General features: G+C 48.6%; 1 protein-coding gene across 2 annotated transcripts in view; it reads right to left on the reverse strand.

Annotated features, from left to right (window-relative positions):
- LOC119170549 (uncharacterized) overlaps positions 1-27,328 on the reverse strand; it is a 118,588-nt gene that overhangs the window by 9,693 nt on the left and 81,567 nt on the right. For both annotated transcript variants that reach the window (XM_075887144.1, XM_075887145.1), the window contains 5 exons: positions 20,597-20,857; positions 15,791-16,031; positions 1,534-1,670; positions 784-991; positions 277-395 (listed from right to left, as the gene is read on the reverse strand). In XM_075887144.1, coding sequence (XP_075743259.1) covers positions 277-395; positions 784-991; positions 1,534-1,670; positions 15,791-16,031; positions 20,597-20,857 — 966 coding nt within the window. The remainder of the gene's footprint in view (positions 1-276; positions 396-783; positions 992-1,533; positions 1,671-15,790; positions 16,032-20,596; positions 20,858-27,328) is intronic.

Raw genomic sequence — 27,328 nt, forward strand, 5'->3', positions numbered from 1 at the left:
AGCTCTCGTACAGCTCAATTATTAACACCAAAATACGTTTTCATTCTATTGAGATGTGCATAAACAGGCAGCAGTATTAAGATTACATAATCATGTTTACTAGGGACAAACTAGACAAAGGCAGTTCATAGAAAGAAAGGATGTGCAGATTCATTTTCCTGTGAAAAACCGTGCAGATTCATATCACGAGTAAACTGCAGCAAGAAGCCATGTACTTTACTGACACTACAACAGTGCTGAAAATGATGAACTTTCCCTGAATAAAATGTTGCTCACCAGAAACCGAACGTCATCGTATCCATTCACCAGAAGCAAGTTGGCATACTCTGGAAGACCGAGGTCTTGGAGCCAGTGCTCGATGTTTTCAGGACATGAAGACGTAGACCCATTCGTTTCTAAGAATGAGGAATGGAAAACATCTTTGTGGAGGTTGGCCACCCAGGCATTGTAGTGCAACTGCCAATACAGACATGATCAAAAGCATGCGAAGAATATATTTGCACCTCCCACGTTCGAACTTTTTTGCCTACCACGGCTTTAAAGGGGCCTTTTCGAATAGCACGAGAGAAACCCTCGACTATGATCAAACTAGAAAGCACGGCGGTTTCTCAAAGGGATGCACTATAGTGTGCATAAACATGCAGTAACATATTTATAGCAAAGTCTCATCTGTAGTGTTCAGTTTCAGTTCACAGGCTAAGGCAGTGAGGAAACTTTTTTCCAACCCATTCTTTAGATCCCAGGCCTATACCATTGCAGTAAAGGATCATTCCAAACACTTGCCTGATTTCTTTTTGTGCTGCCTTGTAAGTGTGCGGGCAAACTCCTCCTCTAGGTCTCTGGCAAAAATGGATTCCCTCGCAATGCCACTTCCAAATGATGCCATGATGTCTGCAATTTCTGCCCACTCTGCGTTCTCGTCAAAGGGGCTTGCGGTGTGCTCTTGTTGCCTCCGCGTCTCTTCCGTTGGTTCACCATCTTTCTGCGGTGTCTGAAACAAGATTAGATATGACTTGAAATGGTAGCAGTTTGAATGAAATACAGAGTTTTAGGATGACAGCAATCAAAATTAAAGCCTATGGAAGTTCGTAACAGTGCCATTAATGAACGTACAAACGGGCTCCTGGGAGATAACCTTCAGTTACTGCAACCTGACTGCAGTAACCAAAGCTTACTGGATCTAAATGAAGGTTTCTGTGCCATCTCAAGGTGATTGTGGCTTCAGATGGCATAAAAAGTACTCTGAAGACCATTTATCATGCATGCAATTGTTATTGGGTTAGCTCAGCAGTGGTGCCAAGTACGATGTAAGCATTGAACACACAGAGATTGTTATCCCTTTCAGATTGCTTTGGGCAGCATGTAAACCCCTGCACAATACAATTACGAAGCTTGCCATAGTGGGGGCTTCTGCGTTAACTGTGACGTCTCATTTTCAACCCTTAACATGAAATCAAACGAAGTTACATACATGGCCATATTAAAGCCTATTAGACCACATGTGCGTAAGGCTAAGCAGCACAGTGGACTTACTGCAGTGATGTCTAAAGGAGGCCCACGCTTGCGTGGTGGCGGTGCCGGCTTGGGGCCTGGCCGAGGTCGTCCAGGCTCGGTCGCAGCCGGGGCTGTTGGCTGGGGTTCGTCCGTCTTGCTGGAACCCCGGCACAAGCCTGCGCACACATAAGCCACTATGGGGTCAATCTTACCTCGATTTCACCCAAAGGCTTGTTGTGTACACGAAGGTACGCCCTGTAGCCTTAAAAATCAACAGCTCGAGCCACTTGCAAAGTGGTTTAGGAGTAAAATAGATAATGGTGTCATCACCAAGGCGTCACCCCGGTTCACACAGTATCCATGCAAACAGATCAGCATGAAAATAAGTAATATCCTGCTGCTATAACAGATAACAGAATATTCATATCACAATTATAAAAAAATTGTGATGATAATCTGGAGCACTGACTTTTTCTTTAGGCTGCATGTAGCAACCTACCTAGACTTTTTTTTTTTTTTTCAAAGCAAGAACGGAACCATAATGAGATTTGTCAAACTACTGGACCTCGCATGTAAGCATTACTTTCTGTTCATGCCAGAATCCTCATTTACCTCCACGGGCGCAGCTACACAAGCGACGTGCCTATTTCCGAACCCGCGCACACTACATTTGCCTTACAGGAAAAGAAGGCGTCAGAAAAGGCGTAACGAGTTACCAGTCATGTCAGCTGGTGCCGGCATCTGGCTGCGCCCGAACAGAGTTCACACACGAGCGAGCCTCAACTCGAGTCCTCAATTACAAAACGCGAAACAGGCCGACGCACCGCACGCGCGTCCCTCACGATTTGGCCACACCGCTGCTGCCCTTCGGGGCGCCCAGCCTAATGCACCGAACAGGGCCGCATTTAGCCCTGTCTTCGGGGCACTGCACTGCTGCGACCATATTAGCACAAAGACAAACAAGACGAGCGCAGGAGCGGCATCGCCCCAGCGGGCGCCGCAGCTCACGACGGCGGACGAAACACGAGAACACAATCACCCCCCGGCCGATTGTCACCGCCCCGAAACTACTTCGGACTCCGACACGAAGGCACACGCACGCACAATCACGCATGCACGCACGCACACACACAACACAATGCGCGCCCGGTTGGGGGAAGGTCAAGATGGGCTTCTCGCAGCAGGGCTTCCGACCGAGAAGGAAGAACGGCCCTCGCTGTGAACTTGCGATCATGCGGGGCCACGACGACGACGGTCACTTGTTGCGGACGCTAGCGGCCCTCGCTTAATGGCTCTGGAGGCCAACGCTAATTACGGGACTCGTTAGCCGGCCCGTGCGAGACATCCGAGGACCCGTAATGAAGCGGGACGATTCGGCGGGCTCTTTCGATGATGCGGGCCGTTAGGCCTCCGGTAGGCCGAAAAGCGTGCCCCGCGAGCGTAGTACAAACCGGAGGGCGAGGACGGGGCGGTCACCACGCATCGGCGGCGACGGTTTCCGTACCCCAGCGCTGGAACACCATGCCGACGTCGTCGAAGGTGAACAGGTACACGGGCGGCTCCTCCGTGGCGGCCGGTCGCTGTCCCGGGCAGGCACTCCCCCGAAGAAGAAAATGGATACGAAGTATCCGCAACAAAAGCTCCGCGGCGCGGCGATGGAATGGGCGCGTCGAACGACGCGGAAAGCAGCGGTACGGCGACACGTCGCTACCTCGGGAGCGGCGGGGAACTGCGGCAGCGGCGGCCGTGCCACAAACAGCAGCCAAGTCAGCTGCAGTCGGATGACGCTACTCCCTCGAGAAGCGGCTCTTTCACGCACACACACACACACAAAACACACGCCTGGCAGGACGGTTGCCAAGGTCGCCGTGACGGCCCTCGGAGGAGGCCTGTGTCGTCAGCGAGCGGCCAGGCAGGCTGCTTTTCTTCCTCCCTCCTCGCTTCTTGCGAACGGCCCCTTCCCCGCGAAACCTCCCTCCTCGCGGCGGCAGCTGCAGCAGCAGCAACGGCGGCTGCGGAGAACGCACCGGAAGCGGCCCCCAGCAGGCCGCTATGGAAGCCAGCAGAGTCGCATCGTCGCGAAGGGGACCCGCCGTAGGCGCGGACAACGGGTCGACGGTGCACGGCCGAGGAGCTACATTTTCTTGAAGAACGTTCCGAATCTCGCTCGTTTCTGTCATAGCGCAGAAAACGAAAAACAAGAAAGCACGACAACGCGGGCGCTGTTCGTATCCCTCGCCAGGTGCTGCCATCGCACCACTGCACACAGATATGTATCGATACCACAGATTATTATCCAATTATAATATGTCAAGGAGTCATGACGTCGACGAAGGGAGCGGACTCCTGGTCCAAGATGAAACTGTTTATTCGCCCGAACTTGTGGCCTGTAAACAGAAAGCCAGATTACAGCAACACAAAGTCACTGATAACGGCGAACAGAGCGTCGGCATTTATACATGGGCCATCGAATATTCCAGCGATATCGCTAGCGGCGTCGTAAGTGCCAGAAGAATCTGTAATGTGCCCGTTGTGGGCGTAATCGCATGAAAATGTTCTACAGTTATCTCGATGGTTCTTTGGTCAATGGGCGCGGTCGCATAAGACAGCACATACACGTGTACTTTGGCGATAAGGACACTTGATAAAGGAGCATGGCAATATGTACCAACGAGCCACATTTCAATTCCAGTGGTATAGAGCAGACTAACTACTACTATACCACGACCAATACAACATGTAGCACCACCCATCAGGTTATATACATAACTATCACGGTCCTCTGCCACAATCAGTGTCAGTGAATCAGTTGTTTAGAAAAAGAACTGCAAGACTCACGGGAAAGGCTGTGTCAAATTACACGTAGGCCAACCAAAGGCTGACAGAAAAAGAAAAACAGCGAATTTATTAGTTATTCATACGCACAAAGCGATGTTGACGAGTACAACAATCAGTGAAGTACCTCTCAGGGGCGACGTCTGCATATTTCAACTCCCAATTCCACAGCATCCTCATACAAACCTGCGTTCCCTTTTGTTGCATGTAGTGAGCGCCCACTCTTCACAGTGAAAGTGCATTTTCGCTTGTTAACCTCCACGATTTACCATAGGTATGACAAATAATTTTCTGCTATTTAACTCAATCCGGCATCGTGATTTCTGCTGCCAGGTATAATGTGGTAGCGGAAAGCACAAGACCAGGTTGATTGGTGGATCATAGAAGATGCCTTTGCCTTGCCGTGGGCGTAGTCAGGTTTATGATGATGATTTAAATCCAACCCTGTCTTTCCTAATGACGAGACTGACCGCACTCCTCAAGTTCAAGTTACATTCACGGGAAGAGAAGTCAAGTTTAACTGCTTGACCACTTGTAGAACATCTATTTTTTAACTGCTTGACCACTTGTACAACATCTATACATCCATCAGAGATCACTTGAATGTAAACTCGTGGTTCCCCATGAGACGACAGCCGATATACGGATTTTTTTTTTTTTTCGTCGTTCAGGCTTGTCCCTTAGGATTTAACTTGCCTGCGTCGTGCAGTTGGAATGTCATTTTTGTTCATAAAGGCGCAAGGCTTGTCAACACGTGGAAATTTGTGCGTAACCTGCGGCACAATCCTTTTACAGTGTAACGACGTAGCATTGCACAACTGTCTCGACGGTACAGAATGATTTTATTGTACGCCCTTTTTTCGAATACCTCCATAGCAATAGCACATGTTTGCACTAACATCAAATAGGCAAATCATCAGTTCGTTTTCCAAACAGCGTCATGTTTATGTTAATTATTTGCATCCGTCTGTTCGCCTCTGTGTACATCCGTCCGTCCGTCCATCCACATCTGCTGAATGAGTCATCGAACTAGGCGGTCACGAACCACAACGAGCTAGGAGGGACAAACCCATAGCTTAAGGAGCTTCGCTCCTAAAAGAAGTAAGGACATTCACCGGTACCAAACTCAAACCAGTTGTTTGGCTTTCAAACAGTGCAGCAGCTATCCCGTCGCGAATCGGGAACTGCTCGCATAAATTTACGCGAGCTAACTCCACGAAGAAAGCGACGGTATCGACTCGCTTTTCCAGCTTTCAGCTTCACGAAACTAAGCACCTTGGAAGTTAGGGGCATCGTATATTTTCTCAAAACGAAAACACGTGGCTAATCCGTGCGCGGGCGCAATCGGTATAAGGCTAAACGACAGCGGCGCCGTAAAGCAGCTGCCTGCAGCACAAAGTCGTCGTCGGCCTAACGGAAAGCAATAAAGAGCAACAACAGGCGATGCACTGCAGCGATCTAGCGCAAAGCCGCAAAAAACGGGGTCGGCTGCCTCGCGCGGCGTTCGCATTTCCACGCTCCGCACAAGCAGCACGCCGAACGTTACAAGCGGCAGGCCGTTCCGAAGTATACATCGTCGGCCGCCGCTTCCCCTCCAGCGTGTGTTTTGGAGCCGTGCCCTTCTGACGTGAGTGCGCTCCCCACTTTCGCTCTATCTCCTGTTGCTGCTGGCAAACGCTGCCTAATCCGCAGAAGGAGAATGTCGCGACGGCATCCGCCCCGCGCGCGAGTTTTACATGACGTCCGCTCAGAAGGCCGCTCAGAGACTGGCCGTCGAAACAATGGTCTGCCCAGCCGCTCACCCATTAGCCATAGAATATTCAATATACACGAATCATTGGAGGCGATTCGGTCGTTGCGTACTTCCCAGTGCACTCGGAAGCCTCGCGTGCCAGACAGCGCATATATGAAGTGACCGCTGAGTTATACCGTATATCGTACAAATAAATTCTCCCTAAACTTCTTCCCGGCTTCAAGCGGCTTTGTGACTTGGCGAGTTTATCATTCCGAATGAAATATAAACAAGGCAGCGATTCACGTGAAAAGCGGAAGCTTGAAGACCTCTGCCACGTGGTATCTTCCTCTTCAAGGCCTTGAACAATATAAGACCATTCGTCGAAACACTCGCTCTAGGAACGCCCTACTTTTCAGAGACTGTTCGTCTCCACGATATACGGCACCTTACACGAAAAAATTTCTAAGCTTCACACGTATCACTGACGTATTAAGGTCAAGCGATAAAGAACTACAGGAGTTGAAGAAGGCAAGCATCAAAGAGAAGCGCCCCCTTGCTCCCTCACAGTGGGTTGAGTAGTATATTCTAACCATATAAACACTGGCGGCTGCTAGAGACGCCGTATAGTGGCGTATTCGGTATCGTTTTGACCACGTGGGGTTCCTTAACAGGCACCTGAAGCTAAGTACGCAAGCATTTCCGAACTTCGCCTTTCTTATATACATGCGCCCACCTCTGCCACGGAGTCGAACCGGCGACCTACAGAGCTCTGAAGCCGAACGCGACTGAGCCACGTCAGCCCCCCCCCCCCTCACCCGAAGGCTTATCCATGCGCACGGTTTTACTGCATCGCTCTGCTTAATAAAACTGCGCATACTTCAGAAATTCAGAACGGCAGATAGTAATAACGTTTCGAAAAAAAAAATATCGTAATAACAGTTACGAAGATGAGACAATGCCACACTTACATGCTCCCATGAGAGCGGAACGATTTCAGAGCACGAGTCGGCAATACGCTATACTTCGCTAGAACGGACACAGATGCAACGCCTGCAGCGATGCGCTCTGAACGCGTGTCTTGATTCGCAGGACGCCCTGTGGCAGGCGCTTACGTGTGGTTTACGTAACGCGCCCTTTGAAGGCCGCCAGTAAACAAGGGCGTCTTTGAAGACAATAGACATATCAATCGTCAACATACCGATCCTTAGACATAACGGCTGTTACCGACTATAGACGTGCCAGACGCAGCGCCGCGATATTACTATTGCAAAACAGCTGGAAACGTGCATCATTCGAGACCCAGAGGAGAGTTTTCTGCCGAACTCAGTACCGGAGAAAACTTTGATTCTGCGACAATTAGGCTATAAAAAAAACACGCTAATGACAAGTGGCGTGAAAAAATGTGTTTACACCCTAATCTAAGGGGGTGGATGCCCCCTCTCATCACATGGAAGGGGGAGGGGGAAGCGCCATGTTTGCCCAATATTGCGACCGTAAAATAAACCTCTCATCTCTTGTTGTTGTTACCGAGGTCCTGTCTACGCCTTCCGCCCCTTGACCACCATGCCTGTCGGTTCTTGCTTTCTATACGCCCCGCCGCGGTGGTCGAGTGGCTAAGGTACTCGAGTGCTGACCTGCAGGTTGCGGGATCGAATCCCGGCTGCGGCGGCTGCATTTTCCATGGAGGCGGAAATGTTGTAGGCCCGTGCGCTCAAGATTTGAGAGCACGTTAAAGAACCCCAGGTGGTCAAAATTTCCGGATTCCTCCACTACGGCGTCTCTCATAATCGTATGGTGGTTTTGGGACGTTAAACCACACATGTCAATCAATCAATCAATCAATCAAAACTCTCTATACCCCGCACGCACAATGTGTCAGCTTACTGCAGCCTTCAACAGCTATCGCGGGAGTTTACGCAAAATACAAAAATTCAAAACACAACAAAAAATCTACCTAACACGAAGATCAATGGTTATTAATGTATTAATGTAGAACAAGTCGTAACGATTTGACAAGGCCAGGTAAAACATTCCCTATTTCAACAATGCAAAAAAAAACAAAAAAAGCTATTGATGCACATTTGTTCTGCGATTAAAAGGAGACCGGTTCGGCTCCACGGTTATATCTGGCGGGCGCATATAGTTGCGGAGTAAATGAAATCGTCAGTGACAGCGTGACGACGAGAAAAGAGTAATAAGCTGAAGAATATTCGAACGAGAAGTAAGTGAAAAATAGCTGTCGTAGCGACCATATGTAAAGCCTACTGCTTTTATGTGCACAGATCGATTTTTTTTAAATTTTATTTTATATATATTTTTGATGTCAGACATACACTGGGCGAACCAGAGTTCTACAAGTCACGAGCCAGCATATTATATATATATATATATATATATATATATATATATATATATATATATATATATATATATATATATATATATATATATATATATATATATATATATATATACAATCACTCCAGCATAGAACGGTTTTACGAGGTGAAACGCATGTGCCAGACACTATATACACACACGCAATAAGAGCGGACTGGCCGTAAACACACGTTTCCTCAACAAAAGTGCGCGTATATGTTCATATAAGCGTGGAAAGTTGCGTTCGCTCCATTCAGCTGTACAAGGAAAAAGAGAAACCGGAGATTGCACAACTGCGTAGAACGCGAGCAAGAACGTACACGCGCGCACGTGCGTGTGAAATAACAACAACAAAAAAAATTACGCGACGAGACGCGCGCTAAATACTAATTTACAGGGAGGAAAATGAGCGAGTGATATTGCTCGCGTGCAGCGTTCGAAGGATATGTTCTCTCATAGCCTCCTATATTTTTTTGTGCCCGCGCATTAGCGCTAAATACATACGCGCCATCCGTCCCTTATAGTTTTGGCGCTCGCCGCCAGATGCCGCACCGATCCCATAATAACAGCAGACGACGCGGCCTATGCACGCTTGCGTTTATGACGGTCTAGAAACCGTCTACATTGCATTGGATTATGCGTATACGTTAAGAAGTGCGCACACACCAAATTTTTAACACAAGCACTGTATGCAGAATGCAATGTGAGCTTTGTTATTTGATTTCGCGCTCAAAGCTTGAGCACTTTTCGAGACAATGGTTTGACATGAAAATCTTTTGCCAAGTCGTGTTTGTCAGTCACACTCGTCGCGAAGTTCAGAAAAAGTGGGCGGAGAAACTTCACGAGCACAACCTCCAAAAGTTTTTTATGATGTCCCGGGGTCGAGCACTTGAGTTTGTCACGTTTCTGTAGTATTTGCGCGGCGTTGTCAACGGCAGCCTTCAGTGGCTGATTCATCTTTCTCGCTCTTGCGAGGAAAACTTCCGCGTAATTCTTTAGAGAATTTAGAACCATTACGAGCTCAGTTGACGGATACAGGAGTACACCTGGGTGGATATCTCCACATTCAATCAGAACATGCTCCGCCGTTTCCTTATCTTTCCCGCAGCATGTGCATTGTTCTTCTTCTTTACTGAATCTTGCTTTATAACTACGCGTTCTAAGGCAACCCGATCTCGCTTCAAACAGTAAAGCGCTTCCCCTTGAATTATCGTAAAATGCCTCCCTCCTTATTTCATTTTTGCCCTTTCGGTAGTTACTCAAAGCCGGTTTTTTCTCCATAGCTGCCATCCATTCTCTCGTTTTGCGCCTCGGCGCTCCGCCAGGAGCGCTCGCATCCCATAATAGCTCGGGGGACGGCGCTGAGGGACCGACCGCTCGGGCACAAAGTTATAGAGGAGGCTATGGTTCTCTGCACCGTGAGACACAGTTCGAGTTGAAGCGGAGCTTCGCTCGGGGTAACACGGCTTGTGAGGTCGTAGCTGAATGTTAACCACTTCGAAATCGGTTAAAATAGTAATAATGACAATCATTATATCTGGAGTATAACGTCCCAAAACCACGGTACGACACGAGAGAGAGACTGCAGTGCATGCACACCGGGAATTTCGTTCGACCACCTGGTGCTAATTTAAACGTGCAGCTAAATCTAAGCACACGGACCTCAAACATTTTAGCCTTCATCGAAAATGGCGCCACCGCCATTCGATCCCACGACCTTCAGGTTAGCAGTCGAGCATATACAACTTTTCTACAGACCACCACGGCGAGGCACTTCGAACTTGGTTCAAGAAGGCGCTTGCGTGTCAAATGTGCAAGAGAACCAAATGGCAGTATCTATACTCTGCACTAATTCTATATTGGTGAAAAGTGAGAATTTCCTAGACAGCGCAAATATTTTAATATAAAGTAAAGATAGACGAATAATATCATCAAAATAAATACCGAATATGTGCTCATTTCTATAAGTACGTGTAGAATTGCCGTGCACGACTACATATTAACATTTTTACGCCCTCATATAAAAAAAAAACGTTTGGCTGTCCGACGGCTAACACTCTGATGTTTATAGAGTAAAAGCAAATGCCTGAAGGTTTCTTGTTCGCCGCCTTTTTGTTGCAAGTAAACGTTATAATACTTGTAAAACACGACGAGAAAAGAAGAATAAATGTATTTCCTTGGCCTCCGCTTCCCGTACGAGACGTTTTTATACGCACACCAGGCGATCACGATCATTTGCAAGGGTTTAGCGACACATTTTTTTTTTTCTTATTGTACACGTTGATGAGCTGGATGCTTAAACGCGAATAGTTTCATATAGCTGTAAAGGTATGCGGGCGTCACCCATAAGACAAATAAACGTCCTCGACGGTATAAAGAAATTTTGAATGTATTTGATCTGTGTTCGAAATTTTTTTTGCCAACTTAAGGTTATCGAATAGCCAGTTTCATTACAGGACAAGGAATGACAAAGCTCAGTATGTGCCTACCAGGATAAGACCAGATGCAACTTGTCGACTATACACCTTGTAAACAGATGTACTTAGACGGCAGAGGGCTGCCCTATCTATAGTTCGTACGAATTTGTAATAAAACAATTTATACACGTGTAAACACTGACAAGAGACTAGACATGTATTGTCAAGCTTGTTCTCTTGTGTCGTGTACGCCCGCTTAATTTTTCATCACAGATGTTCCTACTGCACAGGACAGAACCCCGGCTAACCGCTACGTAAACGCCTGCAGTGTCACTGCGACACATTTATCATTTTTTACAGACGTTGCACGTTTGACTTAGCATCAAACGCCTTAACTGCTGAGCCTTATCAACATCCTAGGTATAGTATGAACCACTGAGCCCCGAAACAAGTTTCACTGAGTCCTTAACTGTCCACCGTCCACACTCTGAACAAGTGGTAATTAATAACAGCGATGCAGCAAGTGCTTGTGACGACATTCCCGCGACCGATTTAGTAACTTCCGAACAGGTAACTTTACTACCATGAAACTTAGTACGTGCTTACTGTTAGTATACTTACGGGGAAGTAGAAATGCAATGTAACTTTGACAACAAAAAAGTGAAACGGTACAGTTTGTATAGCGACTCGGACTATCAGAGCTAGACACCCTGGTGAAAACGGTATTTGTTTTGTTACACTAGTTAATGATCGCTTAGTAGTGCATCTAATTAGCCCGGTAAATTCACGCCATATGGAACCATCAGGTGCGTAACCTGTACGGACGAGTCAACGAACATGCACTCACAGACACACACACGAATAATATGAAGGCTTCTCTACATAAGCGATATACACCAAGAACTTTAGGTCTATAACATACAGTCCTACTTTCGGGCAGCCCACGGCGTACTAATGAGCAGCCATAAAGTTATACATAATCGACATTTAAAACGTAAAGAGTTGCATACCTAACCATTATCATCGCGTGTGCTTGTACGATGAGGAAGCACAAAACTATCACTCCAAGATAATCTAGAAAATTATCGTTTGTCTAAATTCTCCATATTGTCAAAACCACTGCAAAACATACTACGACCACTGGAGCCAGTAACGCATACGAACCCCTCCCCCACACAAGTTAAGTACAAAGTTTTACTGCCACGCTTAGTAACAATGAAAAGTTTTACTACTTCATGTTTGCACGGTCCTAAAACGTAAGCGAGACGTAGTAAAGTTGGAATGGCCGTAACAAATTCTGCAGTGACCAAACTCTCACTACCTTTCTTCTTTTCTCTCTTTCGCTCCTGAGAATTCGCAACGCGTTGTCCACCAACTCGCCGTACCCTTCGGGCACTCAACTGAGTGCAATGAACCCGCCTTTATATCTATACCGCTATCACTACACGCTTTCACACGCCTCGAGATGTCCCACGCAGTGCGGCCGCCGTCGTACACACTGCAGCCCACACAGGGTGACCTTGACGACAAGCGCATCCGAGCCATATATCCTCAGGGAGCGTATAGCGAATCCCGCCCCGCGTGCGATCGTGTAGGACGTCCCCGAGTGATTTCCAAACCCGCGCGAATAATGCGCACCCTTGCAACGTTTTAGCGATGTCGCGCGAACGTTGACCCCTTGACACCGACTAATACGGGCGAGAAGCCCGGCGGGAGATTTCCCACATGAAGCGTCTGGATGCTACGCTACTTGACGAGAGATTAATTCACAATATCAGCCTTATCCGTGCGATCATATCGTTAAATAGCAGACGTGACGCTGATCGTTGTATCACTGATCTCATAGTTGCTCGTCTATATTGGAGACTACCGTATCCTGGGATGAACGTTATAATTAATAATTGTTGTTGGGTGTTTAACGCACCCAATTCGAAATTACCGTATCCTGGAATAAACGCTCGCGCGATACGCATAATAATTGTTGGGGTTTAACGTCACAAAACCACGATGTGTTTAAGAGGGATATCACACGCGGATGGCTCCAGAAATTTCGGCAACCTGGGGTTTGTTTACCGTGCATTTAAATCTAAGCACACGGGCCTTCAGCCTTTTAGCCTCCATCGAAAATGTGGCCTCCACGGCCGGGATTCAAACCCGCAACATTTGGGTCGGATATTGAGCACTATGACCACTACACCACCGTGGCGAATACACGGTATTAAAAGCCTACAAGAACGTATTTAGGAAAATCGCCACAAAAGTTATATACTTGCCGGCTATACGAATGCTGTGTTTTTTTGTTTGTTCTTTTCACCACGTCGAAGCAAATATTCTGCGTACAGACTAAAAGGGCTTTGAATGCAGATCACTCGTGCGCGAAGACTCCCTGGGTCCGTAAACATTTACGCGACGGAATTCCCAGCGAACACGTTTCGCAATGGAACTTTTTCAACCACTTACAACCTATTTTGTAAGCCTAAGCAGCCAGAGACACAAACGCTCCGACTTGTTCTAGCTGGCTCAAACGACAAGTTTAACTTCGTCCGTAGACATATAGGCAAGCCAAGCCTTTTCCGACTAATTTCTACATGTCAAAAGTACGCGCATACTGCATGCCGCATGCGGATGATGCCCCACGGATTGCCAAGCTTGCTCTACGATCTTGTCACAAATCAAACTGATGCTTTAAACATGTTCGAAATCCAAGTTGGGCAAGTTTATTTCATCGGCAGTGCCAGACATCACTTTACTATTGACTGCAGTCTGTTTTTTTTTTTTTGTCTTTCTCTAACACTGTGTTGTGTACACGCCGTTATTTCCTTTTCTGTCAACGTGATTATGACGTTTACGAATACATTTTTGAAGCCATGTACTGCCTTGAAGCTGCATTTAATGCCTAGAACCTTGGGGCTAGTCAACTTGCCTATCAGCAACTTAATTCCCTTTCTATCGATTATTCTCCAATGACACACTTCTTTGCAGGAATATTATGCAACTGGGTTTAAGCAAGTTACTGGCAAAACCATTGAATCAACAATATAACAGTTAGACAAGAGGGAAAGAGGGGGGGGGGGGAGAGTAAGAGCATTCACTTCTCTCCTGCTACGAAAAATATCGCTCGCAGCTGCGCCGAGCCATGCGGGTGGTTGGTTCCACAGGCTCCCATACTGCACAGTTGCCGCGTCGTATCTCGATCGGGGACGCCTTTTATCGCGACACAGATGTGAAGTGGAGGCCACCCAGCAAAGGGCAAAAGGTTAGGCTTCGGTTTCGGTGTGCTACTGCGTTCTTTCATAGCGAGGAGTCTCGCTCCAGAAAGCTTGATGTCTTCAGGTAAAAGCATAAGCGTGCGCAGGGTTCCCCTTCAGGGGAAAGAGGGGGGGGGGGGGGTCTTCGCAGCGTCTCTCTTCTTTATCGCGTCAATCTATGGGGCCGACTTTGCGCCCTCCTTTCACCTCACCCCCTGCTTACCCTCCCCTTGTGCGCACGCCATAGGGTAAAAGATACAATAGGCTTCACTTTTAGTAGAACGCTACGTTCATTCATAGCGAGGGTCTAATTCGAGCAAACTTGATAACTTCAGGTAAAACGATACAATATTATCCACATACAATGGTATCTCAGGCTTAACTCCCAGCTCGTTAACGTCCTACCTGACGACAGCCGGGAAAAAATTAAAAAAAAGAAAGAAAGGAAAACTCAAGTGTTCCACACTCGCCGTCATGGCTACGATGAGCGACGACTAGCACCCGATAAAGTGTATAAGGATAAGACTACCGCGTGCATCGGGCACGTTATCTGAAGGTTGCAGGGTCGATCCCTGCTGGCGGCAAGTCGCCTTCTCGTTTAGTTATCTTTCTCCGCATTCATAATGTCACTACAACACATTTAAATAACCGACGTTAACGTCCTAGTATGCCTTCTTTGGTTTGACTTTGACTGTCTGCTGGTTTTCATTAAAATTGTGTATCCGAAAAACAACAGGAACAACAAGAATCTAGCAGTTGAATAATAATAATAATAATAATAATAATAATAATAATAATAATAATAATAATAATAAAAGAAAAGGGACAACACAACCACGAAAGATAAATTTTTTCCAAGAGGCAGCAAGTAAATGCAACGACCAATTAATAAAGCCAAGGACAAAATAGGAAACCTTAATTATGGTTTATACTGTAGCATAGTAATTATGAGAATAATTGAAGAGAAATAAAGTGAACGACAAATCACCCCTTGGGTTTAAATTCCCCAATGGTCGGGTATGAACCAACAATCTTCGAATTACGCGTATAATATACAAATATACAAGCTTATCATACGATGCGAAGCCACGAAAGTCTCTGCGTGGCATACTTATAAAAAAAGCGCTAGCCACAAGCGTAACTGTAATTAGCCATACCGGTACAAGCAGCATAACAGTTAACGCTCGGATAATACGCTAGGCACTCTGGGACTTCACAGGCAACACGAAAAATAAAGTTTTCGTCTAATACCATAACTACCCTAACTCTTACGTAACACCACATCGATACTCGGAAGGGCGAATCGTTCATGGCCAAAAACAACCCGTGACAAGACAGACAGAACCCATGAAAGTGCTTCGTTATACAACTGCTTTCGTTGCACCAATTATCTCTTGCAAGGATGAGTCACCCGCCACGTCCCTACGGACATGCTAAATGAAATCAACAGCGAGGGTGAAGCACATCAAGCGATGTGCAGCCAATCGTTTGGTACTTTTCAAACATCACTTCCGGTTATGACGCACACACAGGGCATCTCACAAGCACGACACGGGCTGCAACAACCACGGCGCGCTCGGTATCCGGGACAAACTACTAAACGAGCACTACCACACGCCCTTCCTCTCATAAACACATTCAACGCTTGCGCATTTGAAAGGAGTTCAAAGCCGCGTGCTCACCGGCGAACGGGTTCTCCTCGACGATCTCTTCGACGATGCCCGACGCGGGTGGCTGCTGCGACGACGTCGAGGACGACGACACGATGAGCGTGGCTGTCGTCGAAGACGGGGCGTCCCCTCCGTTCAGCTCGAGCAGCAACTCGTCCTCGTCGGTCAGGGTGTCGACGTCGCGCGAGCTGCGCCGGCTGCCGCTGCCGTCGCTGCCGAGACGACGTCTACGTTGCTGCTGCACCACGTACTCCTGCGACGACGGGGGCGTTAACGTCGACGCTGACCGCCGGCTACTCGAGCGAAGCCAGCCCCTCCCTTATCCGCGTAAGAACGGAGAACACTCGGCGCACGGCTTCAACGCGCACTCGACAGGTGCCGCAGGTGTGGACGGGTCGAGCGGCGCGATATGCTCGACGGCGCGCAAACAAGAAAAAAAAAATGCCGAGATGGCAGGCAGCGCGAATAACCGATGCGCGAGAAGCTAGTCGGGCGGGTTCCACGACGCCAGCGGCAGCCGGGTTTATCGCGGCGTCGAGCGGCCGCCGTCGTCGTAAGCGTAGCAATAAAAGCGCTAGCTGTTGCTGCCGTCGGCGTAGAGTAAGTACAAGTGCGACGACGAGGAAAGAAAATATAAAATGAGCGGGGAGAGAAGGAGAGAAAGTAATAATCGTAAAATCGGGCGAGGCTCGCCGCGGCGTCGTTCGGTTGCTTAGCTACGCGAAGCGTGCGCCATGCGATGAGTATGTAAGTATGCGACACGGATCGGCGCGCGCGCTCCGTGTGGGACAGACGAGGCGGAGAGACGCCCAGAAGCAGCCAGCAAGCGTCAGCGGCAACAGATAGGGTTGCCACTCGCCTCTTTCCACAAATGACGACTGTACTACGCTATACTACTCTATGACGAATACGACGTGTCAGCGAGGATCAAAAATCCCACGGGCGATTGGAGAAGGGGTGGAGGAGGTAGCGGAAGGGTGTCTTCGCGGTCTATACGTGGGGTCAGGAAGGCCGAGAATGGGGGGGGAGGTGCCAAAACCTGCGAACCGAGTCCATTTCCGCGATAAAACGGCAGCGCGGGGCCTCACAGCGCGTTTTAATCAACCGTCGTGCGGAAAGAAGAACATAGCGAGAGCAGGAAATGAATAGGACAGATCGAGAGAGAGAGAGAGAGAGAGAGAAGTGAGAGAGGGTATCTCCTGCTTCTACTGAAAGCACATGGAGAGAGAGAGAGAGAGAGAGAGAGAGAGAGAAAGAGAGAGAGAGACGCTGCGTGTGGCACCGGGCCAAGCGTAAAGGGATCCATCCCATCAAGGAGTAAAGCGCGAGCAAAGACGGCGATGTTTAAACGACATCACAACACTCTAGCTCGCGGAGCTGACACATATGGGACCTCCCCTAGTCCCGATGGGACATAGGGGTGGTTACACTATGCACGCGGCATCGGAGGGGCGCATCGTTTAATCGAGAGGCCAAAACCGCCACCGCAAACAGGGCGCCGCATGCTCGCTCTTAACCAAGAACGAGGGACACACAGACGCACTGCAAACGCGGTGTCGGACCCCGGGGAGAAGAGACACCCCAGGGAGAGGGGGGGAGACACGGATCGATTGGTGGAAGGCAGAGACGGACACGCTGAAGCCGTCGCGACGACGGCTCGACTCATCTCGTGGAGCTGGGGGGAAAAACCAGCGCCGCGACCGACGGCGTGTACGGTTACGCGATCGGTCGGAGACGTTTCCCGTCGTCATATTCTCCGCTTCGGCAGCGCGAATCGACTGCAAAGCAGCTTGACCGCGTCATGCTGCGGCCGTGCGCCCTTATTGCTTCTTTTCCATTCTAGAGCGACCTGCCGGCTATATGTTTATGGAGTGGGAAATCCTCAGAGAGAGAGAGGTAACGAAGGCCCTTCCTTGCATCTTTATCTCTCTCTCTCTCTCTCTCTCTCTCTGAGGATTTGTTTTTCATACCTCACAGTAAAATATGTAGTTAACGATCTTGTGTGCGCACTAGCTTGGCTTATTATCACTCACTTTCTGCATTTTTGCTATTTGCGTAACACAGACAGAAGCGCCTGAAACTACACTTTTCCGGAAGGGACAGTTACTACAGGGAGACGAAAGTGTGTGTGTGTGTGTGTGTGTGTGTGTGTGTGTGTGTGTGTGTGTGTGTGTGTGTGTGTGTGTGTGTGTGTGTGTGTGTGTGTGTGTGTAAGGGCGCGTGATGAGGTGGTAAGTGCGCTCGGACTATCCCCTCGCATGGCCCGCACACAGGGGACAAAGCTTCCGTCCCTCCTCTTCAACTTCCCCCGCCCCATCTTCGCGAGCCCGGGTCACCTACTATACTCAAAACCCCGTATCAGAAACGCTGCTTGACTTGCACTTGACTTGCCACCGACTTCAATGCAGCACCAACGCGTTTCGAATGTGCGGCCTTTAGGCGGTTCTAAGGCAGCACAAACGCACAGAACGCGTTTTAAACGCGCTGCGTTGAAGACGGATTCGAGTCAAGTCAAGGAGCGTTTATGAATACGGGGGTCAGTATAGCCCAAGTTACCAGCTGCATTTCGTACGCATGCAAGTATAGCGCTGGAATAAATTTTGCTTTAATAAGCTTCTAAATTTCGATCTATGCAATGACAGATTTTTCTCGTACCTTCTTAATGCGCTGGTACTTCGTCTTCCGATCCCATTCTCTATTCACCTGCAACCCTTGCCGCACACATCTTCGGGAATGTGGGGAACCCCACACCTCTGACATCTTCGGAATGCAGAAATCAAAAACATCTCGTGTTCCACGCTTATTTGAAGCCTTAACGAAAAGGCCAAGGTCCGAACTCTTTTATACGCTACTCACGCACCACTCATGCTGAGCAAAACACTTGAGAAGCGGAGAAACGCGAGTCGGAGGTGATGATCGAAAATCCCGACCTTGTTAGATAGCGATGCCCCGGAGCATGCGTCCTCCCCGAAGAAGTCACGAAACGTCTCTTGTTTTCGGAGGCTATGCTACTGGCAATACCGTTTGTTCCGGCACCAATCCAAACGGCAGAGGGCAACACAGGAAGATGACCGAGGCTGATCGCAGTTCTCAAGTCTCGGTCTATGACAGGGGCTTTAGGTGCACCTTTTGCCGAGAAAGCAAGAAAGGTACGCGAAAGTGGGACAGATATGCGCGGGATGCGAAGAAGTTGAAAAATAAAGACGGCCGCATGAGCAAGCTCTCATGTCCAATGGTCCAAAATTATCACTCGGGTTTTGTCAAGGATTTCATGCAGTTAAACCGCATTGTTGATTGAAATCACGGTACGATTACAAGAGCAGGCCAACTACGCAAATAGGTAGATGAAACAGAGGCACGTATATATCAACAGTTCACCCTATGATTGCGCGCGGGACTAATGTTTCTGCATTGCGGACCAAATAAAGTTGTTTAACGCACTCGTTTGCTACGCTGTCGCGTTGTGTCGCTCGCAGCTACACCTATTACTGTAGCGGGGAGGTGTTGGAGACGCAAAGCCAAGCAAGCTGCTTCGAAAACTTAGCCGAACTCCCGCAACACCGACGTCGCAGACCAAAGTCTTCCCGCCGGGTAACGAGGGATTCGCGCCCGTACACAAGGCTGCCCCATTCGCTCTCTGCGCGCGGTTGCGGGCCTTTTCGCAAACCGACTGCGTCGATGCGTGCGAGTGGACGCGCCGAACAAGTCTTGCGCCAGAGCCAGTTCCGACAGGGCAGTCCACGCCGGATGCACGACCGAGTCACGCGCGGCGGCGGCCGATCCATACCCGGAAATGACCGACTCGCAAAAAACGAACCCCGCGCTGCGTCACAGCGGCTGCAGATGAAGCAGCGCACAGGCCGAAACGAGTGACGACACGACAACGAGAGAACGAACAGGTCGAACGCGGAGCGGAAATTAAACGAGCGCCCCGACGCTTCCGCTCCTCGGAGTCGCCTTCGTGCCTCACTTTTAGTGCGATAGGAGAAAGGGGGTGGGGGGGAGGCCCTCAACGTTAGAAGAATGTTCTCACGTTTTGTAAGAAGTGAACACAACCAGAGCAATAGCGCACCCTTTTTATACGCAAGGCTCGAACACCAATGTTCTTGCGTTCCAACTTTCCAAGAATGCCACAGCTGGGAGTCGAACCAGCGACCTTGGAATAAGTCTTAATATACACAATCAGCTTAAGGCTCTGGAATGCATTAAGGCGGCTAGAAATGAATAACGATTGATTGATTGACTGATTGATTGATTTACCTAACGCTCAGCAGCCGAACACTACAGGCGCTAAGCGATAATCAGTAGGAATTTGCTCCTGCATGTAAGAGCAGCGACTTAGTGAAAACGGCCAGCGATGGCCATGCATATAAACGACGTGTAACAGTGGCAGCGCAGTTACGTGGATGGAGGAGTATAGGTAAATAATACATCTCCTTGAGAATGAAGAGGCCCTCGCATACATCCCAGAGGGGAAGCCCAGGACGCACGCTTGCGCCGTAACAGCTGAATCCGTGTTTACTTCAGTCGACTTGAAATTGACGACCGCGCACGGGAGAATTCGCAATTATCAGAATGAGACGCAATCCTTAATTTCACGAAAGGTGGAGGAGAGAATCACCTTAAACGCCGCAGAGCTTCGATTAGTTTTGTTCGGAGTCGCCCTGAACGTGCCCAACGAGCAGATCAGTCTGGCAGCCGGTAAACACTCGAAGCTCATGGAAGCGAGCCTGCCATGCATAAAGCTGCCCCCCGTACGTCCCTTATCAGCTGCTCTCTCTCTCTCTCTCGTAATCTGTACAGCATAAACGCACGCACCCTGCTGAGGGGCCTCATCTTGCTGTGTATGCCGGACTCGGCCGTGCCCGGCGAGGGCGGCGGGAACTCGGGCGTGGGCGGCTGGTCGTAGTGGCTCGGGCTGAGCGGGATTTGAACCGTGGCCCGCTTGGATCCCGCCGCCGACGAGTGCAGCGCCAGGCTGGCGGGCCTCTCGTCCGAAGGGGCGCCCGTGTTGTCACTCGCCGACCGGGTGTGCTGCGGCGCCCGCCCGCCCTGCTGCTGCAGACACTCGCTGGCCACCTGCGTTTCACGCGCGCAAGCTCAGACCGGCATACAGTGCGGTACGCTGCTAAAGGGAGATTACAAACACACTACGAACGTGCAGTTACTTTCTTGGGGTTTACATTTTGAAGTGGTCCGTCTTTGCCGCTGGTACGTGGCCTGTACAGGTGGCAGAACTGGCGCCATTACAGTCAGGTTCATTTCAAAAGTAAGAATAATAAATGAGAGATGGGCTAGTTGGCAAGTACTCGTTCTAAGAGGCAGGGCGCATCTTCAGTTGTTAGTCGGTGTTTGTCATGTCTTAGAAAACCACAATCGAACCCTGAAACAACTGACTACAAGTAAAGCAGGCCTTAAAGTTTAAGTATAGTTTAAGCTGAAAGAAACTACCAGTGTAATACCATAAGTAAGACGCACATAAATTAAAAAAAATCACAGCATAATCACGGAGTGAGTGATGATGAGTGGGGCGAAGAGCTGGAGGGCTTCGTCGTTTAAACCGTGAACCATCCGCGAATATCGCCCACTACATCATCAAAGATGTGAAAAACACTGTATACATTTGTACAAGAAAATTAAGTATTCGTAAGTGTCAGCCATACGTCGCTTCCGTTCCCCCTTCATTATAACGGCTTTATGGTCGGTGAAAGGTGGCGCTGGGGCGCTGGGGCGTAGTAGGATGTTTGCAAGGACGAAGTAGTGGGCAGTTTGCAAACGCGAAACTATAGGTGGTCACGTACAAAACAAGGGATGGACACATTGCGACAATCTATGGTTCTTTAACGCGCACCTGGATTCAAGTACACGACCATCTTGCAATATCATGTTGACTACTTCCCAAAAGTATTTGCTTTATGATCGGTGAAGTGTGTCACGGATGAACAGAACTATACACATTGAGGACGACGGTGGAAAGAACGGTGGCATCACTATGACGTCACGGACAACATTAACTGGAGAGTTGAGTAATGACGGGCGGCCGGCCATTCGCATCACGTGGAGCTGCTGGCGCAGCCTCGCCAGTTGGCCGGGTACACGCCCAAGCACTAAGGTTTGTACGCGCATCTGTCCGTCGCTTTAAGGCAGCGTATACGATGCATCAGGCGAAGAGGCGTCAAGTTTAGTACAATACCGTACACACTAAGCCATAGCTGCCTCCTCGTAAAACGCGCCATCTTCAAAGTGTCACGCACCTTTCGAAAACCATCAAGCGCGCCACGATCCTATAACACGATCCCCGCCATCAGCGACGCTTCATGGCGCACTCAAAGTGCTCCCCGGAGGCGGATGATGGACTGCGTATACAGGGCTCTCGTGGCGTCGTATATATATCTATCTACACGTCCGTTGAAAGAGCGAGTGGCATTCCGTCCGGCCATGGCCGTTCGCGAGTCAGCGATTTCACCGAGGCTTATCCACGGTCATGGCACTTCTTCTGCGCTCTATCGTCGGTTGTTATTACTTCTTTTCTTTGTTTTGTTTTTCTCTACGGTTCGACCATCGGAAGATGAAACGGACGTCAAAAAACCTGACGCTGCTATGGGGGGGACTTATAGGCAAGCACAACAGGGGCGCGGTCGATATAGACGAGCCGCTTCGGCAGGATGCGCTCTAAAATACGGATAAAACTAAAGGTCGCTCTGCTGACTTAAAATTTGAGGCGTCTGTGGAGCCCGTTGGGCGTGATTACATAGCGCCGCACGCGCACCTATACGCTGGCGGCGTTGAAAATGAACAGAGAGAAGGCGTAGAAATAGCAATCTTGCAATGCCTTCTTCGCTTCTCTTACACGCTCCTCCACTTACTCGTCACACAGATTCGGCTGAGTTGTTTTTTATTCTGTTTAGAACAACCAAAACATACCTCACGCACAGTTTAGAGGCGGCTTGATCGGTGCGCAATCTATACGACGCTGCAGTGGTATATATTATAAAGCCATCATCGGAATGAAAGCTGCCAGAAAACAAAGAAAAAGAAAAGAGGTCAACAGAGATGAATTTGACAGCCTATATAAAAGGTAGGGGAGGGATTAGAAAATCCTGAAACATGGGCGAAAATGAAAGCGCCACTAACAATCGCGCGGCGTCCCTCTGTAGCGGCCAGCTAAACAAGGTCTTCGTTTTCTGCCAGAGCAGTTTTTTTTTTACGAAGTCAAGTTGGAGACCGATAAGAGCTGTGGACAACGTTCAAGTAAGTCTGTAATTGCAGCATCAGATCATTTTATTTTTAAGAAAACATATTCGTAACTTCCCCAAGTCAAAAGGGAAAAGTTAGCAGCGATATCTTCATAAAACTCGCTTATGAGAAAAAATTACAGCAGCTCTCACAGAATGTCTTGATGTGTGCTCAGAGTTTCGCGAAGCTTTTCTGGAAGCACTTATGTTCAATGCACGCAAGTAGGCTCGTGTTACAAGCATATAGGTCGGCAAACCAATTGTGGAGCTCCCTCACAGACTCAATCATGAAATATATCTAGCGCTTACTATTCACTTAGACTCAAACTCACCCAACTGTTTCTGAGCTGGATTCACTCGGACTCACGCTCACAAAATTTTTCTTCATCCGGACTTGCTCTGACTCAAACAAACCTACATATTACTCCACCGGACTCACTCAAACTAAGCCTCGCGGCTCGATCTGAGTCTGAGTGAGTCCGAGCGAGTCGACTCATGACTACGTCAGTCTAGAATTAGTTTTTGCGATTATCGTTGCAATGCTCTTTAACACCAATATCTCCCGTAATCTGTGCTCTTCTTGGCGCCTTTTGAGAAAGTATACCTTCGAACACGACTTACGAGTGGTTGCAAACCAGCAAGGACGTTTTTCTTCAAGGAGATGGCAACTTAAGATATATTTCTCAAGACTTTCCACGGAAGAATTGGCGAGAGGTGGCGTTTGGGGAGTAGGCACTACATTCCGTGATTCCCGCCTCTGCTAATATAAACATTGAAATGATACTGATTTGGAACACTTGGGAGTAGGCGTGGGTATAAACATGAATCCAGGTAGGGGCGCGTAGTAATGCTGAAGATGAAAAGATAGGCCCATAGGTCGGCAAAAAATTAAAATAAAAATAAAGCTTACTCCAATAACTCAAGAAATATATCTCACGCTTTGGACTCACTCGAACTCGCACTCACGAAAATTTTCTTCGACAGGGCTCGCTAGGACTCAAACTCACAAATTAAGGTATCACTCCTCTCGAACTCAGACTCACGAGAATATTACTGACCGCGACTCACTCAGACTGAGCGCCGTTCCACGCGCTTTCCGCACAGCCGCAACACACGTGCCGGGACCCCTACCGCACGGAAGCGGGTGACGAATAAGCCAATTGGTGACACTTCAGAGGGTGAAAGAGCGTCGCCAATTGGCTTATTCGTCCCCGGCTTGCGTGCGGTAGGGGTCCCGGCACGTGCGTTGCGGCTGTGCGGGAAGCGCGTGGAACGGCCCTAAGGCTCACGGCTCGATCTGAGTCTGAATGAGCCCGAGTGAGTCGACTCATGAGTGTGCTCACAGACTCATGACTACAAGCGATTGCATTGAATCGGACACAACCTTATTCGGTCCTGCGGCACGTGACGTGCGAATCCATGTTGTTTCGAAACACGAGCAACGCCACCCACACGTTTTAGATGCGAAGCAGCTCTTAACTCACGAGTGTAAAGGCGTTCATACGTGTGTGTCCGTAAGAACGCACCGCAACGCGTTCACCTAGCCGCAGGTGTTAGATCCGTGCCAAGTACGTCACGCCGCAGCTGCGCGTTGACGTCACTCTCTCCCTCACCCGTAGCACGCTCGCCGCAGCGCCCGCAGCTCCTCCGCCCACTCGCAACACACTTCACTCTCCTTTCACCCTCTCCACTGCCCGCAACGCTCGACCGCACGTCGAAGGGGAACACTCTTTCGGCTCGTTTATCTGCGATGAAACTTACACGAAACCCAACCGCCTCTCATGTTTTTGCGTTTCAAGCAAACGTTCACTCGAGATACGCTACATCAAGTTTCGCTTCAGACCGTTTTTCCAGCACCCACGTCGACGCCCGTTTCAACCGGCTCAACGACGTGTGCACCGCTGCGCTGCTTCGCATCCGATCAGGATTCCCTTGAGTGAGATGGTCCATAATTTTTTTATCGCAGCCATTTTGATAGTTATGCGCTTCCTGCTCGCGACGATGCGCAACCTCATCCCGTTCTGCATTACCTTTAGCAGCGAAGCAAATATACCTGTCTAATTATTGCGTGACTGTCGGATCTCGCGGATTGCATTGTCAGCCCACTTTGCGTTGCATCAAGCTTGAAGACCAGCCTGTTTACTTTTACACGGTTCCCGGGTTCGGCACACGTCTCTCAGCAAGAAATCAACACTATAGTTACCTGAACGTATAGGGGGGGGGGGGGGGGGGCAATGAAAGACGTTCCCAATCTGCCTCGCTTGGTCACACGTTCTAATGTTTTGAGCTGATAGATACAGCTTCACCTCTGTATTAACTAGTCATAATAATCTGCGTGGCCTTACGTCCCAAAACGACGAAACGCTTATGAGGGACATCGTAGTAAAAGGCTACCAAAAGTTTCCCCATATGGTGTTATTTACCGCGCATTGGCATCGCGCAGTATACGCGGGCCATTTCGTCTCCAGAGAAATGTGACCGCCGCAGCCGGGATCCAACCCACGACCTTCGGATCAGCAGCCGAGCACCCTAGCCGCTGATCCACCGAGGCGGACCCAGTACAGTGTTGTTAGAGGGCGAACGGGGAAATAAATAAAATGGCGACCCTCTGGGTGAACCAGTTCGGTGGAAAGCTGTTCTGGCAAGGAAACCTGTCCACTAGTTTTTCTCTTTTATTATTACCTTTCTCCGTAAATGCCTTGTATTTATTTATGTATTTATTTATTTATAAATTTAAAGCAGGTAAAGTCAAGCGAGTCACAATACGTGCAGATCGTGAGAAAGCGTTTATCCTATTTTCAATCTTTTCTTTTGGTCACTGTGGGCTGTACGCAAAATTGTTTACCACGTGCCCGTTCCAACTCACCAAGCCACCAGCTGATTTCTGCCTCAAAGGCGCGTACCTGTCAATAATTAGATGCTGGTTATTGCGGTATGGGTGCACCACGCGATTCTTTGAACCACTAAACTGACCACCGCATTCAGCAGCACATGTTGTTACGCCGAAAGCCAGTTTGTTCTACACCAAGCGTGCACTCTGACGCCGATCTACAATCTAAGAAGTAAAGGAGGAAGAGGGGTATCGAGGTTGCTTCTTTTAGAAGAGTAACTGACGTGCCACACCACTCCTCAATTTCGGAAGTAACTGCTAAGGACTCTCGCGGTTACTCCTAAAGAGAGTTATTTTGCACAAAATAAAAATCATGGTATGCTTTACTTAACCAGCCTTCGAAGTGCGTGCAAGCATTTGATTAGATGTACAATCGACGTGCAAGCGTCACATTCAGAAATAAATTTCGGGAAATTTGCAGCAAACAAGCGGGATTCAAACTCACAACCATTCCGTCAGCATGCGCGTACACTAACCACTATACGCCACACCCCGCTGCGGCACCGTCTGAAAGGAAACCAACTTGTGTAAGCACCGATGGGTCGTTTGTACCGGTTCGAACATTCCATCAGTAACTAAAAAAGAAAAAAAAAACGGGTGCTCTAATATATTATTCCACAAGAAAAAAATCTATTGCGCACATTGTGTCTTTTGGAGGAGCAAAGCGCACATTTCAGGGTAACTGAACAGTTCCTCCGGAAAACTTTTTAGAGTGTATAGAGACGAACAATTAAAAATACTATCAAGAAAGAAAGCCTTTCGCTCTAAACCCGCTTGTAAAAATTTCTACCTGAGAGAGAGAGAGAGAGAGAGAGAGAGAGAGAGAAAGAAAGCGTATTTATATGCTCCACTACTTCAAGTGTGCCTCACAGCTAATATAATGATCCATTATTTTCTTATGGAAACGTTCAAAAAGCGCGCCCGGAAGCAGGAAAGCGTGACACAGCGGACGTGGGTGATTCAAAACAGGCACACAGTGATGCGTATAGCTGCTGGGCAAGAATAATCGCTAAAATGCAACGTCATCTCGTCCGTTTTACGTGTGGTACACATGCGTGGGGTTGTCGCTTAGCGTATATAGTACAGGCAAAAACCACACATAGATATAAAAAATGGGGGAGCAAGCGACAAATAGAAAGATCTATAAAGAAAAAAAAGAAAAATAAGAATAAATGAAAATAAAGAATTATGAAAAAAAGAGAGAACAACAGGAAATTAGTATAGGAAAAAGAGGGGAAGAAGTAAAGGGAAAGCCAAAGAGAAACAAGAAGGCTCAGCCAAGCTCCGCGCAATTCCTCCAAACTTGGCAGCATCTAGCGGAAGGCTGCCTTATTTTTCGTATATTACTGTAAGCTGCAACGCACATGCCGACCACATATCCTACTACATCCACACAATTCGCAGGGCGCCTTCGCAATAGACTGA

Source organism: Rhipicephalus microplus, chromosome 2 (assembly GCF_043290135.1).
Source record: "Rhipicephalus microplus isolate Deutch F79 chromosome 2, USDA_Rmic, whole genome shotgun sequence".
Lineage (NCBI taxonomy): Eukaryota > Metazoa > Arthropoda > Arachnida > Ixodida > Ixodidae > Rhipicephalus > Rhipicephalus microplus.